Source organism: Elephantulus edwardii, unplaced genomic scaffold (genome assembly GCF_000299155.1).
Source record: "Elephantulus edwardii isolate Elephantulus edwardi_28Jun2011 unplaced genomic scaffold, EleEdw1.0 scaffold00597, whole genome shotgun sequence".
Classification (NCBI taxonomy): domain Eukaryota; kingdom Metazoa; phylum Chordata; class Mammalia; order Macroscelidea; family Macroscelididae; genus Elephantulus; species Elephantulus edwardii.
In genome coordinates this window covers 43,188-57,776 of record NW_006400347.1, presented here as the reverse complement: position 1 = coordinate 57,776, position 14,589 = coordinate 43,188, and the positions used below count along the sequence as shown (strand labels likewise).

The 14,589-nt window shown below is 37.9% G+C and overlaps 1 protein-coding gene across 1 annotated transcript in view; it reads left to right on the top strand.

The window, feature by feature from the left end:
* Positions 1–431: 431 nt before the first annotated feature.
* Positions 432–14,589, top strand: part of LOC102872030 (protein FAM189A1-like) — a gene marked incomplete at its 3' end in the record, with an annotated part of 51,933 nt that continues 37,775 nt past the window's right edge. The window contains exons 1-2 of the mRNA XM_006903366.1: positions 432–437; positions 1,699–1,806. Coding sequence (XP_006903428.1) covers positions 432–437; positions 1,699–1,806 — 114 coding nt within the window. The remainder of the gene's footprint in view (positions 438–1,698; positions 1,807–14,589) is intronic.

The following is a 14,589-nucleotide window of genomic DNA, read 5'->3' as shown; positions in this document are numbered from 1 at the left end:
TGTGGATTGATTCAGTGACTGGGGTATCGGGATGGGTGTGTCAGAGGCGATGAGATTGGCACAGGATAGAGCACGGTTTAGGGCTGTTGTACATAGGGTCGCTATGAGTCACAAACGACTCGACGGCACATAAGAACAACAACAACTTGGAACACATTGTAAGAGGTTAATAGAAGTCATGATGGCACACTGGATAAAGCACTCAGTCATCTCAGAGGGTCAATAGTTAGTACCTATGAGCCCTTCAGTGGAGAAAGACATGTAGTCTGAGACTGTAAATATATTCACCTAATTATCTTCATTAACATCATCTCTCCCAGCCATGTGGGAAAAGAGAAAGCAAAGGTTTAGAAGCCCATTTTTAAAAATAAAAACAAAATGAAAAATCTACTGTATCACCTCTTTAAAATAAGGATATTTTTTCATGAATGATGCAGGTTAAATTCATACAAAGTGTGGAACATGGTGTGAGATACACAGAGATGGAGTAAAATAAAGACTTAACAAAAAAATATAGAAAATAAACTGGGGGGGTGGAGCAGGGATGACAACAAGCAGTTGCACTCTTTGACATTTATTCCATAAAAAAACAAAACTTACATTTATGTTCATACGAAAATTTGTACAGTAGCCCAAAGCATCAAATCCTAAACAAAAAGTTTATGTTTTCTGGTCAAACTGACTGGTCTAGTTATGGTGTATCTCTGCCATAGAGTATTACTGTGTTACACAAGGGAATGGATTACTGATAGACTCAGCAACTTGCAGGAAGCTCTGGTGGGGTAGTGGTAAGAAGGATCCACAAGCTCCTCCATAGTAGAAAGATGGACAGTCTCTTCCTATGTGATCTACTGCCCTGAAAATCCACTGGACAGGTATGATTCAGTGCCTACTCAATGGTACAATACACCAACAAGACAGCAACTTAGCTGCATATTGAGGGAATCACTTCGAGTGAAGGGGAAACAAAGCCAATTCGCCAGCTAGTATGCTAATGCTGTTGTCTACTCTCTTCTTGAGAGACAAACCCACCATCATCTTCTGAGAGTATTTCTCTTTCTTAATAAACTTTCCTCTCTCTCTATTCTTCTCTCTCTGTTGTACATCCTTTCTCCACTCCTACAATGTTCATTTTGGGAATGGACCTTGCTAGATTTTGCTAATCAACCAGATATGGTAATCTCCTAGTACCCTAACATTGATGCTGAAACCTGGGAATTTCCTTTAAAAAGAAGGAAAAAATATTACATGTTATATGACTCTCTTTCTATACCATTCCTGAATCTGGAGATTGGTATAATAGTTGATAGGAATTATTATTGAAGAGCAGGCAGGTGGAACAGGGAGTGAGGCTATAAACATGAGCTATGAGGGATTTGGGGGTGTGGAGATGTTCTGTATCTTGAATAGTCAGTGGTCTCATGGGTAAAGGGTACATGAAATCTGTCTGCATTATTTCTTACAACAACTTGGGAATCTTAAATTATCTCAAGATAAAAAGTTTCATTTTAAATTTGGCATTTTTTAAGAATACTTACTAAAATGTTGTTTTACACATTGTGATGAAACAAATGCATTCTACATTAATAGCCAATGTTGATTATGGAAAAAAGAAAACAATTGGCAACATTCATCCTGGTTCTCACCGGACCACTGGGCATCAGTATAAGACTGACCCTCCTTCTCTTCCTCCTATAGGACCTCCTGTTCAGCGTATGTGCCCTCAATGTCCTCTCCACCATCGTGTGTGCCTTGGCCACAGCCATGTGCTGCATGCAGATGGTCTCTTCAGATGTCCTACAAATGGTGAGTGTCCCTACTTCTTTCTAAATACACTCAGCATGATGGAACTAGTCTCCTCCTCTATCCAGTCCAAAACCAATGAATGTGCAGCTTCCATCTCAGGAAATAGAAAACGTGGGCCCTGGCTGTCCTTTGCACTTGGAGTTTCTCTCTGGAGGATGGATTACGGATATGGGTTAGTGCCCTCAGTGTGTTTAAGAGCTGTTGGAACTTGAGTTCTGCCATCTGCATGTACTTCCAGATGGCCCCTGGTATGTGACTCAAATGTTATTATAGAAAATCTTACAGTCCTAAACTCCTTTTGGGTCTTGCACCTCCAGAGCAAGCAAGAGTCTCTAGGTGGTGCAAACAGTTAACACACTATTTTGATGACCGAAATGCTGAAAGTTCCATCAGCTGTTCAAAACTCTCCAGAGCAGAGCAATACTCAGACATGCATGGCATCATCATGAATAGGCATCCACTCAATGGCAACTGGTGTAGCGTTGTTAGAAGATAAGTGACTTTTTCATCTGAGAACTCATCTGTTCTTTGTGAGTCAGAATAGACTGTTAACCTTTATAAAAGGAAAGTTTTTCTTGTGGTTGACTGCTTTATTGTTATTTCTCATGTAGCTACATGGGACTGTATCAATTCATTAAGGTATAGAACCAAAAGCTTCCTTCCCAATCTGTTAGAATTTCCTTGACTCTAATCACATGCTTCAAGCAGTCTTACTCTCTTGCACATAGCCACATAGCTGTCACAGCAGCCTACTTTTGGGAAGATAGCAGGTTTCTGAAAGGTGAGTCAGTGAAATGTTGGCTTTGTTCAGTGGGGACTTAAAGTCAGTGATTTCTTCTGTTGTGTTGCATATGTTAGAGCCAGGAGCTGCTCTCTCTTCCTTTCCCAGAACAGCCACAGAAATGCTCAAACCACATAAAGCAACAGCTGCAACTCTAACTATCTCTGTTAGGGCTGCAAAACTGTACCTTACTTTCCAAAATATAACTATCTACAACCTCCAGTCCGCTTCCCTATCTTGTACAACAAGCAGCTTTCTACTACCCACCCACATTCCACCCGGCCCACTTTCTTTCTCTGGGCTGTTCTCCACTTTGGAGTCAGCCTGGCAGTTTCTCCTCAGTAAACTTTCAGTCTTGGCCTGAACTGGGTTCTGTCCTTCCTCGGTGACCTTTCAGTGTACAAAGAAGGTTGCCGTGCTTCTCCAGCCAGCACAAAAGTGCTGTACAACAGAATGAACTACTCAAGACTTTAGTTAGTCAAGAGGTAAGACAAGAGGAATTTATGGTTGAGTGTCCCCTCCACCTGAAGTCCTCAGAACTTTTATTTGAGAAGTTTTATAAGAAGAAGAGCCTGTTGACTAAAGTCACAGATAAGATGCTATTTACTGTTTCTTGTCTTACTTGGAGATCATTCTTGTTTATAAGACCACATCCACTTCATAAATTTCGAGTCAGCAAGAGTTTTCTCTGAGTTAGCATATACACACACATAATTACAAAGAGGTTATTCTAATTTTACATTAACATGCTGACATTCATTCACTAATCTATATTTTTGTTTTGTTGAACAAATCACCATTTACTTTGGACTGTTTTCCACTATGCATTTAATAGTCTTCCCTTTAACAGAATTTTCTCTGATTACATATTCTCAATCCAAGCAACCTTTCATTTAGTTAGTTTAACTCCTACATAAGGTTAAGTATCACGGGTTTCTCCTAACACCAGCAGATTTTACTGTCAGACTGTACAGATCACATCTATTTATAATCCAGCAGAACTAAAAGGCCTAGATACTGAAAGTTTACATTCTCTTTGCTTAAGCATTAAAATTAATTTTGTGACTATAATATAGCAGAAAACTCTGGTGGTGTAGAGACAAGAAGCTGCACTGCAATCCTGAAAGCACATAGTTTGAGGGAGAAAGTTGGGCAATTTCCTCCTGCACGATTAACTGCCTCTGAAAACCTACTGGAGGTTGAGCTATTGGTCAGTTCTGACTCTATGGTATACAACAATAGCAATATAATATAGCATGTATTTCAGCATACATCTACAGCTATGACATTATTTATTGTGTGACAAGGGTGTGGGCCCAGAGAGGTGGTCTGAAGGCTGATTGGTCTGTATGCAAGGCCATGCTCTGCTTTGTGAGAAAGCTCTACAAACTCTCTGAGCCTCCAGACACCTCTAATCCTGACATTTGAGATGGACCTGATGGATGTGAATTCTCTGAACGTGGCCATATTCAGTCTTAAATGTGGATTTATTGTTAGGACATTGCAGGAATGTCTACTAGGTTGTGGTGTCTCACTGTATTTTATACTTTGTACCTACACTGAATATTCAGTCATTGAATCAAATCTGAATCATAGGTGACCATCCAGTGCCTTTGTAATGCTGTAAATCACATGGGAGGAGTTTGTCCATCTTTCTCCTGTGGAGCTGCTGGTGGATTTAAACTGTTTGAGAGATGCAGCTATTGAATTAGCACCACCCCTACAGACTGTCCTACTAGAGCTCCCTATAAACAGTAAAGGACTATATAAAACCTGTTACTAGCAAGGTGGCTTTATCTCATGTGGGTCATCACATAGAATGTCATAGAGCTTTCATTAAATTCATACTTAGTAAAATCCCATGTATGTCAGAATAAAAAGATCATATGTATATCAGAATAAAACTCCATAAAATTGCCATTCTTTCAAGACAATTATGAGATATCATCTCACCCCAGTAAGGCTAGCAAAATTTAACAGAACAGCAAGCAACAAATGCTAGTGAGGTTGTGGAGAAACTGGAACCCTTATTCACTGTTGGTGGGAGTGCAAAATGGTGCAACCACTGTGGAAAGCAGTGTGGCGCTTTCTCAAAAAGTTGCAAATAGAGATACCTTTTGACCCAGCAATTCCACTACTGGAAATATATCCTAAAGAGACCATAACTGACATCCAAGCAGATGTATGTACACCCATATTTATCGCGGCTTTGTTCACAATAGCAAGGAGTTGGAAACAACCTAAGTGCCCATCAACAAATTAATGGATAGAGAAGCTGTGGTATATTCATACAATGAAATACTATGCTGCATTGAAAAACAAGGAACTCATGCAATATTATTCCAAATGGGTGACCATGGAGAACATTATGCTGAGTGAAATAGTTCAGTCACAAAAGGACAAATACTATGTGGTGCCACTGTTGTAGAATGAGGCTGACATCAGGGTGCGGGTAAGACAGAGAAAAACTGGATAAATTATGTTTACTGCATTGAAGCCCATGAGGGAGGGAATAGTTGAAAAGTAGTATATTTTAGGGCATTATTATTATTATCATAAGAGTCTGGGATGAGGGCTGCAGAGTGGAGTATATGCGGCATGAAGATGGGGGTGGGGGTATGCGGAGGGATTGTACCAATGAAGGAGTTTTTCTTTTGCTTTTCAAAGAGAAGAGCAAACTGGGAGTGGGGGTGGGGTGGGCGGGCAGAAAGGTGCAACTATGAATGAATGGAAAGCCAAAATCTCTGTAGATGTTCACTGAAATTAATAAAAAAAGCCATTCTTTTTCATTTTTAAAAATAATCCTTCCTTTTTGTTTTTATCTCTCACCAGAGTGTGAATTCCATAAAACCACAAGTCCCATGTGTAATACCCATTCCTCTACGATCAACAGTTTCCACATTTAGGACATACTCAGCAATCTCTAATGTGTGTGCGCGTAGAACTGCTCCAGAGGCTGCTCAGTGGCTGAGTTTTCAGAAGGTGACCTCCAGGTCTTTCTTCAGGACGCCTCTGGGTTGGCTTGAACCTGCAAACCTTCGACTTAGAAACTGAATAAATTGATTATTTGCACATCATAGGCTGTTGATGAATCTTCCATCAATCCTGATGCTACATTCTTAAAATTTACTTAGCATGTATTGAATAGGTTTGGTGAAAACATAAAACTTGATACACACCTTTTCTGATTTAAATCATGCTATATCCCCATCTTCTGTTTTGAAGTGTTGTTTCTCAGTCTATGTATAAGTTCTTTATGAGGACAATTAAATATTCTGGAGTTCCTGTTCTTCTCAATGTTATAAAAATTCATTATGATCCAGACATTGAATGTCTCTTTACATTAAGTGATCAATAAAATTCAAGTCATCATATTTCTGGTGGTGATTTTTTTTTTTTGGTCAAGATCCATTTTATGTCGGCAGTAATGCCCTCCTCCTGTTACCTGTACTGAAAGCTTGACTTTCTTTCAATTTACTATTGATCCACTGCTCCAGCTATTTTTAAATTACTTTAGCAATATTTTACTTATGTGTGATAGTAATGATCATTGCTACATTGTTATCTTACACATTTGATAATTTCTTCATTATTTTATAGCTTTTACTTGTGTCTAATATTAATGATAATATTTGCATTATGGTATTATTATATGCATTAAATAATTATGCTGGGTTACTTTTTTTGAGGAGTGGGCACAAATACAGATTATCTTCCAAATATTTTCTCAGGTAGCTGCCTTCCTAAATGAGTGAGTATGTCTAGGGATGCATTTTAAAAAAATATTTCAATTCATAGTCTACCAATTCCTGGAGACTTAGTTTTTACCAAATACTTTCACTGCAGCCTGGACTTGTTCCTTCAGCATCATCTCTGATATATGCAAATCCATTGATACAGTTGCTGTGTCAGTACATGCTCTTGAGGGTCTTTCTCTCTTTTAGTGACCCTCTGCCTTTCTATTTGTGATGTATTTTTCCCAAGACTGGCCCTCCTAAGAACATGACCAAAGTATGTGAGACAAAGATTAGATATTCTCACCTCTAAGAAGCATCTTGTTTGTATTTCCCCAAGATAATATTTATTAATTTGACAGACCATGGAATAAACAACACGTTTATCCCACATCACGATTAAAAGATATTTTTCTCTGTTATTTTTATCACTGTGTCTCAGCTGTATAGCAAGTAAGTGAAGATCACATCACTTGGATCAGGTTACACCTTAGTCTTTAAATGGAAGCCCTTGCTCTTTCTCACTTTGGAGAGATCTTTGACAGCAGATTTTGCAATGCAAATGTCTTTTGATTTCTTAATTAATATTACCCTGGGTGTTGATTGTGGATCCAAGTAAAATGACATCATTGACAACTTCAATCTTTCCTCCATCAATCAACTTATTCAGCCAATAGTGAAGATCTTCGTTTTCTTGATGTTAAGATACAATCTATATTGAAGGCTCTAGTCTTTTGTCTTATGCAGCAAGTGCCTCAAATCTTCTTTGCTTTTAGCAAGAAAGATTGTGTCATTTGCATATTGCAGGTTGTTGCTGAGTCTTCCTCCAATATTGATGTCACATTGTTCTTCATAGAGTACAGATTCTCAAATTATTTGTTCAGTGTATAGATTGAATAGCTATGGAGAAAGAATACAGCCCTGACAAACATTTTCTTAATTTTTTTTTTTTAATTTCAGTGAACATCTACAGAGATTTTGGAATTCCATTCATTCATTGTTACACTTTTCTCCCCGCCAACCCCACCCCGACCCCCCGTTCGCTCCTCTCCTTGAAAAGCAAAAGAAAAACTCTTTCTTGGTACACAATCCCCCCAACACACACACCCCTAACACTACCCCCACCCCAAATACAATCCACTCTGCAACCGTCACATATTTCTTAATTTTAAACCATGCAGCGTTCTCTTAGTCTGTTTAGATAACACTGTTTTGGTCTAAAAAGAGGTTTCTCATGAACTCTATTAAGTTTACTGGTATTTCCATTCTCAATGACAGCCATAGTTTATTATAATTCACTCAATCAAATGTTTTTGGATAGTCAATAAACCATGCATTTTATCATTCCTAGTCATTGTCCAGCTTTCTGATGCATACCAAGTGATTGCAAAGCCTGTATCAGGCTCACCTTAGTCTCCCGACTGACATGGTTGCTCTTCAGTACTTTGGAGAGATCTCTAACAGTAGACTTTACCAATGAAATTTGTCTTTTAATTTCATGGTTGCTGGTTCCAAGAGTGTTGATTATAGAGCCAAACAAACTGAAGCTGTTAACAATCTCAATCTCTTCACCATCAATCGTGATGCTGCTAATCAGCCCAGTGGTACAATTTTTGTTTTCTTGTTATTGAGCTTTAATCCATATTGAAGGCTTCAGTCCTTGACCTTCTGAAGCAAGTGCTTCAGGTAGGACAAATTGTTTTCATGTGTCTTTGATTTTCTTCACTTTTCTTTGCTCTCAACAAGAAAAGAACAAGAATTGAACCTTAGATGGCCATAGACAAGCTTTCAAAACTCCACAGGAGAAGGATGAGTAGTCTCCTCCTGTGCAATTTATTGCCTCTGAAAACCTGTTGGAGAGGAGGCTATGGTTTAGTTCTGACTCGATGGCAGAAAACAACAAAGTAGGATATAGTAGTTCTGGTGGCTTAACGATGAGGAGCTGCACTGCCAATCCAAAGGCATGCGTTTTTGTATGTGTGTGGTTTTTTAAAAGTAATGAATATATTTTTTATTATTCTTTTTCTTCTACTTTCTTTGAATGCATTTTTTTCTTCTAGTTGTTTCTTTTCATTTTTAAGGGCCTTTTAATTTTACTTTTGTGCTTTATTTCCCCCCCCCACTAGTTTATTTACGAAACTCGAATACAAATTCGAACAAATTCTTTGATTTTTCCTCACCCCCCACCCACCCATCAAATTGTACAACTCAATGATTAATCATCCTCCCCTTGCACATCCACATCCCTCTACTTCCACCCTCTCCCACCCCTCTTGGATCCTTATATTCATTCTACAATAATGGTTTTATACAATATTTATCCTTATAGGACTGAGTTAGTTCAGTCAGCATAATGCTCTCCAGTCCCTCCCAAGTTAAGTAATAATTTACAAAGTTATTGCTCCTGTGTACTGCATAGTACTCAATTGTGTACCATAATTTCTCAATCCATTCATTTATAGTTGAACATTTTGGCTGTTTCCATGTTCTTGCAATGGTAAATAATGCTGCTATGAACATTTGTGTACAAATCTCTGTGCCTCAGTTCTCATGTGTTTTGAATCCACCATCTGGGAGAGAGATGAGCAATCTCTTCCTGTGCAATTTTTGTCTTTCAAAATCCACCAGATGATCAGCTATGAGTCAATTCTCAATGACACACAACAAAGTAGGAAGTAGAACATTGTCTCTGTGGCCTATGTTAATTGACCTACAAGTTTCCTAAGATGGTGTTCAGACCTCAGGACCAACAACTCACTGGTGTTTGGGTTTAGTTAAGTTTGTTAGACTTGCTCCCTTTTGGCTCAGGAGATGTCTTTTGATGCATTTAAGAATTTAATGTTAAACAACAAAAAAAAACACCTCAACTTGGAATAGATTCAGATTCTTCCATCTGATCAGAACCTCCAACATCTGTTTAAGATTGGGATTTAAAGAGAAAAGTACAAAAATGAATTAATGGGAATCCAAAATCTCTGTAAATTTTCATCAATAATAATAAAAATAATAAATTTAAAAAAAATAATGTTAAAAGGTCTCACTCATTGAGTTTATTGTCTTCTAGTTGTGCATTTCCCCCCTGTGTTTGATAAGGAAGCCTAAATTTATTCCTGTTTTTATTTTTCCTTGATGATCTCTAAGTTTCACCTTTTATATTCAGATCTTTGATCCAGCTCAAGCTAGATTTTGTGCATATATAAGGCCTGGGTCTGATTTTCTTTTGCTACTAAAGGGATATACAATTTTTTTTTGCACTTTTTATAAAAGAAACTGCCTTTGCCATTATTTAATTGTATTATTCAAGATCACTTATCTATAGGTAGATGGAATTACTTCAGGGGTCTTAATTCTGTTTCTGTCATTATACCACTGTAGGGTTGGGGGAAGGGTGTCTGTGTATCTCTCTAATGTTTATTTTATGTTAATCTTCTACCATGCCACCTTGCTAAATCTTTCCATTATTTTAAGAGGTTTTCTAGCTCAGCCTCTGGGATTTTCTATGTATTTGATCATATCATATACGAGTGATAGTTTTACTTCTTTCTAACAAATTTGCATGCTTTTATTTTTCTTTGTTGTCTTACCAGTCTGACTTAGATTTCCAATATTGAATATGAATTGCCATCTCATTCTTTTTTTTTCTACAATTTTTAAAATTCATTTAAATGAAAGTTTACAGAGACTTAGGGTTTCCATTCATTCATTGTTGCACTTTTCTCCCTGCCCAACCCCTCACCCCAAATTCACTCTTTTTGAAAAGAAAAAGAAAAACTCTTTTATTGTTATACAATCCCTGCCCCTAAGTCCACTCCACTATGCAGCCTTCACTCTGGAATTCTGTAATACCCATTCATATATCCCTTTTAAACAGCTCTCTCTCTCTCTTTCTCTCTCTCATGTTTCAATGCAATATATATCATTCCTCCCCTCCTTTTCTGTCTTCCCTCAAGCCTGATCTCAGTCCTATTTTACAACAGTGGCCCTATGCAATATTTGTCCTTTTGTGACTGAGATATTTCATTCAGCATAATGCCTTCCAGGGTCATCTGTTTTGCATAATATTCCATGAGTTCCTTGTTTTTCAATGCTGCATAGTATTCCTTTGTGTGAAAATACCAGAGCTTCTCTATCCATTCATTTGTTGATGGGCACTTGGGTTGTTTCCAGCTCTTTGCTATTGCGAACAAAGCCACAATAAACATGGATGTGCATATATCTGTTTGAGTAGCAGTTATGGTTTGTTTTTTTTTTTACGGTAAATTCCCAGTAGTGGAATTGCTGGATCAAATGGTATTTCTGTTTGCAAGCCATACAGTCTTCCATAGACTCCCACCAACAGTGAGTAAGTGTTACAGTTTCTCTGCAACCTCTCCAGCTGATGTTTTCTGTTCTGTTAAATTTTGCTGTTCTTATTGGGATGAGATGATTTGCATCTCTTTCAGAGCTAGGGATTTTGAACATTTCTTCATTTGTTTGCCATCTGAATGTCTTCTTTGGTGAAGTGTCTGTTCATATCCGGTGCCCATTTTTTCAATGGGGTTATTTACTTTTATCTTGTTGCAGTCCTCGAGTATTTTATAAATTCTAGATATAAGTCCGTTGTCTGACATATCATTATCAAATATTTTTTTCCCAGTCTGTGGCTTCCTTTTTTTACCCTGTTGGAGAAGTTTTTGGATGTGCATAAGGATTAAATTCTTAGAAAGTCTCATTCATCTATCTTATCCTCTCCTGGTTATAGATATTCCAGGATGCTTCCAGGACTGTTTATGTTGTGGATTAGGACTTCTAGAGTTCTTCCAAACTTTTCTTTAATGACATTTATAATCCTTGGTTTTCACTCCTCGCCTTTCTCCAGAGACCGCCACAACACAACACAACACAACTCCCACATACACAGCACCATCCTTTCTGGCGGCCCTCAGGCCAGTCTTTCATTGTTTTTGTTCAGACATTCCTCTAGGTCGTATACCCTAGTACAAATTTCTGTCCCGAGGTCCCTTGTGGTTGCTGTGAGGCTGAACACTGTGACACGGATGTGTCAAATGCGTTAATGGTTGGCTACCCAATGCGGACTGAGAGTGGGGTGGAGGTCCGCGATTAAACAAGCATGGAAGGAGGAGTGGCATAGCTTGCCTCCAGGAACCCTATGAACTTGGAGAGAGGATGAAAAGCACCCAAGCGTCAAGGACTCTCCTTCATAGGGTCGCTATGAGTCTCCTGCGACCGGACGGCACTTAACAAAAACAACAACAATCCTTGGTTTTAGTCCTAGGTTCATAATCTACTTCGAATTGTTTTTTTTGTGTATGGAGTGTGGTGTGGATCTTGCTTGATTTTTCTGCAGATAGTTTTCCAATTTTGCCAGCACCATTTGTTAAAAAGGCTGTCATTTCCCCACTTAATTGATTTCATCTCCTTGTCAAAAATAAGTTGGCCATAGGTAGATTTCTGGATTTTCAGTTCTATTCCATTGATTTATGTGTCTGTCCTTGTACCAGTACCACGCTGTCTTGACCACCACGGCAGTGTAGTAGGATTTGAAATCAAGAAGTGAGATGCCTCCTACCTTGTTTCTATTTTTAAGAAGTGCTTTGCTTATTCTGGGCCTCTTTCCATTCCAAATGAAATTGGAGATTGCTTTTTCCACCTCGTTGAAGAATGGTATTGGTATTTGTATTGGGATTGCATTGAACATGTAAATTGCCTTTGTCATTTTTACAATAGTGAGTCTTCCTATCTATGATCAAGGGATATTATTCCACCTCTCCAGTTATCTTTTTGTTTCTTGTAATAATGTTTTGTAATTTTCTTTGAACAGATTCTTTGTGCTTCTGGTTAGGTTTACTCCTAAGTATTTACTCTCATGATTAGCTATTGTGAAGGGTATTGTTTTTCTCAGCTGCAGTTCTGTATTCTCTTTGTTACTGTAGAGAAATCCAAATGTTGATCTTGTATTTTTCCACTTTGCTGAATTGGTCAACTATGTCCAGTAGTTTTATTGCTGAGTCTTTAGGGTTTTCTAGGTAAACTGTCTTATCATCTGCACATAGAGATAATTTTACCTCCTCTTTGCCTACTTGGATACCTCTTATTTCCTCCTCTTGCTTTATTGCTATTGCTAAGGCTTACAATACGGTATTGAATAGGAGAGGTGATAGTGGACATCCTTGCCTAGTTCCTGTTCTCAAGGGGAATGCCTTTAATCTCTCTCCATTATGAACAATGTCCGTTGTGTACGATGTTGGCTCTTGGGTTTGTGTATATACTTTTTACTATGTTGAAGAAATTCCCTCCAATCCTATTTTGTTGAGTGTTTTAATCAGGAAAGGGTGTTGGATTTTGTTAAAGGCATTTTCTGCATCAATTGATAGAATCATGTGGTTCTTGTTCTTTGCTTTGTTAATGTGAAGAATTACATTGATTGTTTTTCTTATGTTGAACCATCCTTGCATACCTGTTATGAATATCACTTGATCATGGTAAATTATTTTTTTAATGTATCATTGGATTATATCAGCCAGGATTTTATTCAGGATTTTTGCATCTATGTTCATGAGAGATTTTGGCCTATAGTTTTCTATTTTGGTGGTATATTTACCTGGATTTGGTATCAAGGATATGTTTGCTTCATAGAATGAGGCTGGGAGAATTCCATCTTTTTCTAGTTTCTTAAATAGTTTATGTAGGATTGATTGATAAGAGTTCTTTTGTGAATGTTTGATAAAATTCACTTGTAAAGCCATCTGGTCCAGGACTTTTTTTGGCTGGAAGATGTTTTATTACTTTTTCAATTTCTTCTTTTGTATTGGGTCTGTTTAGGTGTTCAATTTTGGTTGGTGTCAGTTTAGGTAAGTTGTGAATGTCTAAGTATTTGTCCATTTCCTCTAGGTTTTCATATTTCTTTGAGTATAATTTTTCATAATATTCCAATGTTAGCCTTTTTAATTTAGTTGGTTCTGTTGTGACATTGACCATTTTGAATTATTTGTTTCTTTTCCTTCTTTCATTTTGTTAGTTGTGCTAGTGGTTTGTCGATTTTATTGATCTTATCAAAGAACCAACTCCTGAATTTTTTTATGATGTCAATAGTTTTTCTGTATTCTATTTCATTTATTTCTGCCCTAATTTTTATTATTTCAATTTTTTAGAGGATGCTGGATTTTATTGCTGTTCCCTGCCCCCCATATACTAGAGATGTTGGGTTAGAGAGTCAATGATTATTTTTTCCTACCTTTTGATATGTTTGCTTATTACTATAAATGGACCTCTGATTACTGTTTTATCTTTTTCCAGAGGTATTGGTAAGTGGTGTTTACATTATCATTTGTTTCAAGAAACATTTTTATATCATTTTTTATTTCTTCTAATACTCATTCATGTTCAGTCAAAGTGTTGTTCAGCTTCTAAACATATAGGTTTCCCCCCTCCTTTATCCTCTTGTTATTAATTTCTAATTTTGTACCATTGTGGTCTGAGATAATGCTTTGTATTATTTCTATGTTTTCTAATTTATTGAGGCTTGCCTTGTGACCTAAAATATGATGTTCTGGAGACTGGTCCATGCACAAGGGAGAAGAAGGCAAACTGTGTTTTTGAGGGGTGCATTGTTGTTGTTGTTGTTATGTGCCATTTAGTTGTTTGAGAGTCATAGTGACCCTCTGTACAAGAGCTCTAAACGTTGTGCTATGCTGTGCCAACCTAGCCATCTATATACACTTATTCCCACTGCTCCAGTCACAGAATCGATCCATCTCATCGAAGGTCTTCCTCTCCTTCATTGCCCCTTCACTCTGCCAAATATGATGTCCCTCTCCAAGGACCAATCCCTCCTTGTAACATGCCCAAAGTATGTCAAACAAAGCCTCAGAATCCTTGACTCCAAGGAGCATTCCGGCTTCACCTTCTCCAGGACAAATCTGTTTGTTCTCCTAGCAGTCCGTGGTATATTCTACACTCTTCTCCAGCATCACAGCTCAAAGGCATCAATTCTCCTTCTATCAGCCTTATTCACTGTCCAACTCTGATGCATAGCACGTAACTGCGAAGACTATAGCCCAGATCAGGTACACCTTAGTCTCCAGCCTCACATCGTTGTTCTTCAGTACTCTTGACAGGCCCCTCACAGCCACCTTTCCCAATGCAATTCATCTCCTGATTTCCTGGCTGCAACACCAAGAGTGTTGACTGTGGAGCCAAGTAAATTAAAACTGTTAACTATCTCAATCTCTTCACCATCCATACTGATGCTGCCAATTGGCCCAGTGG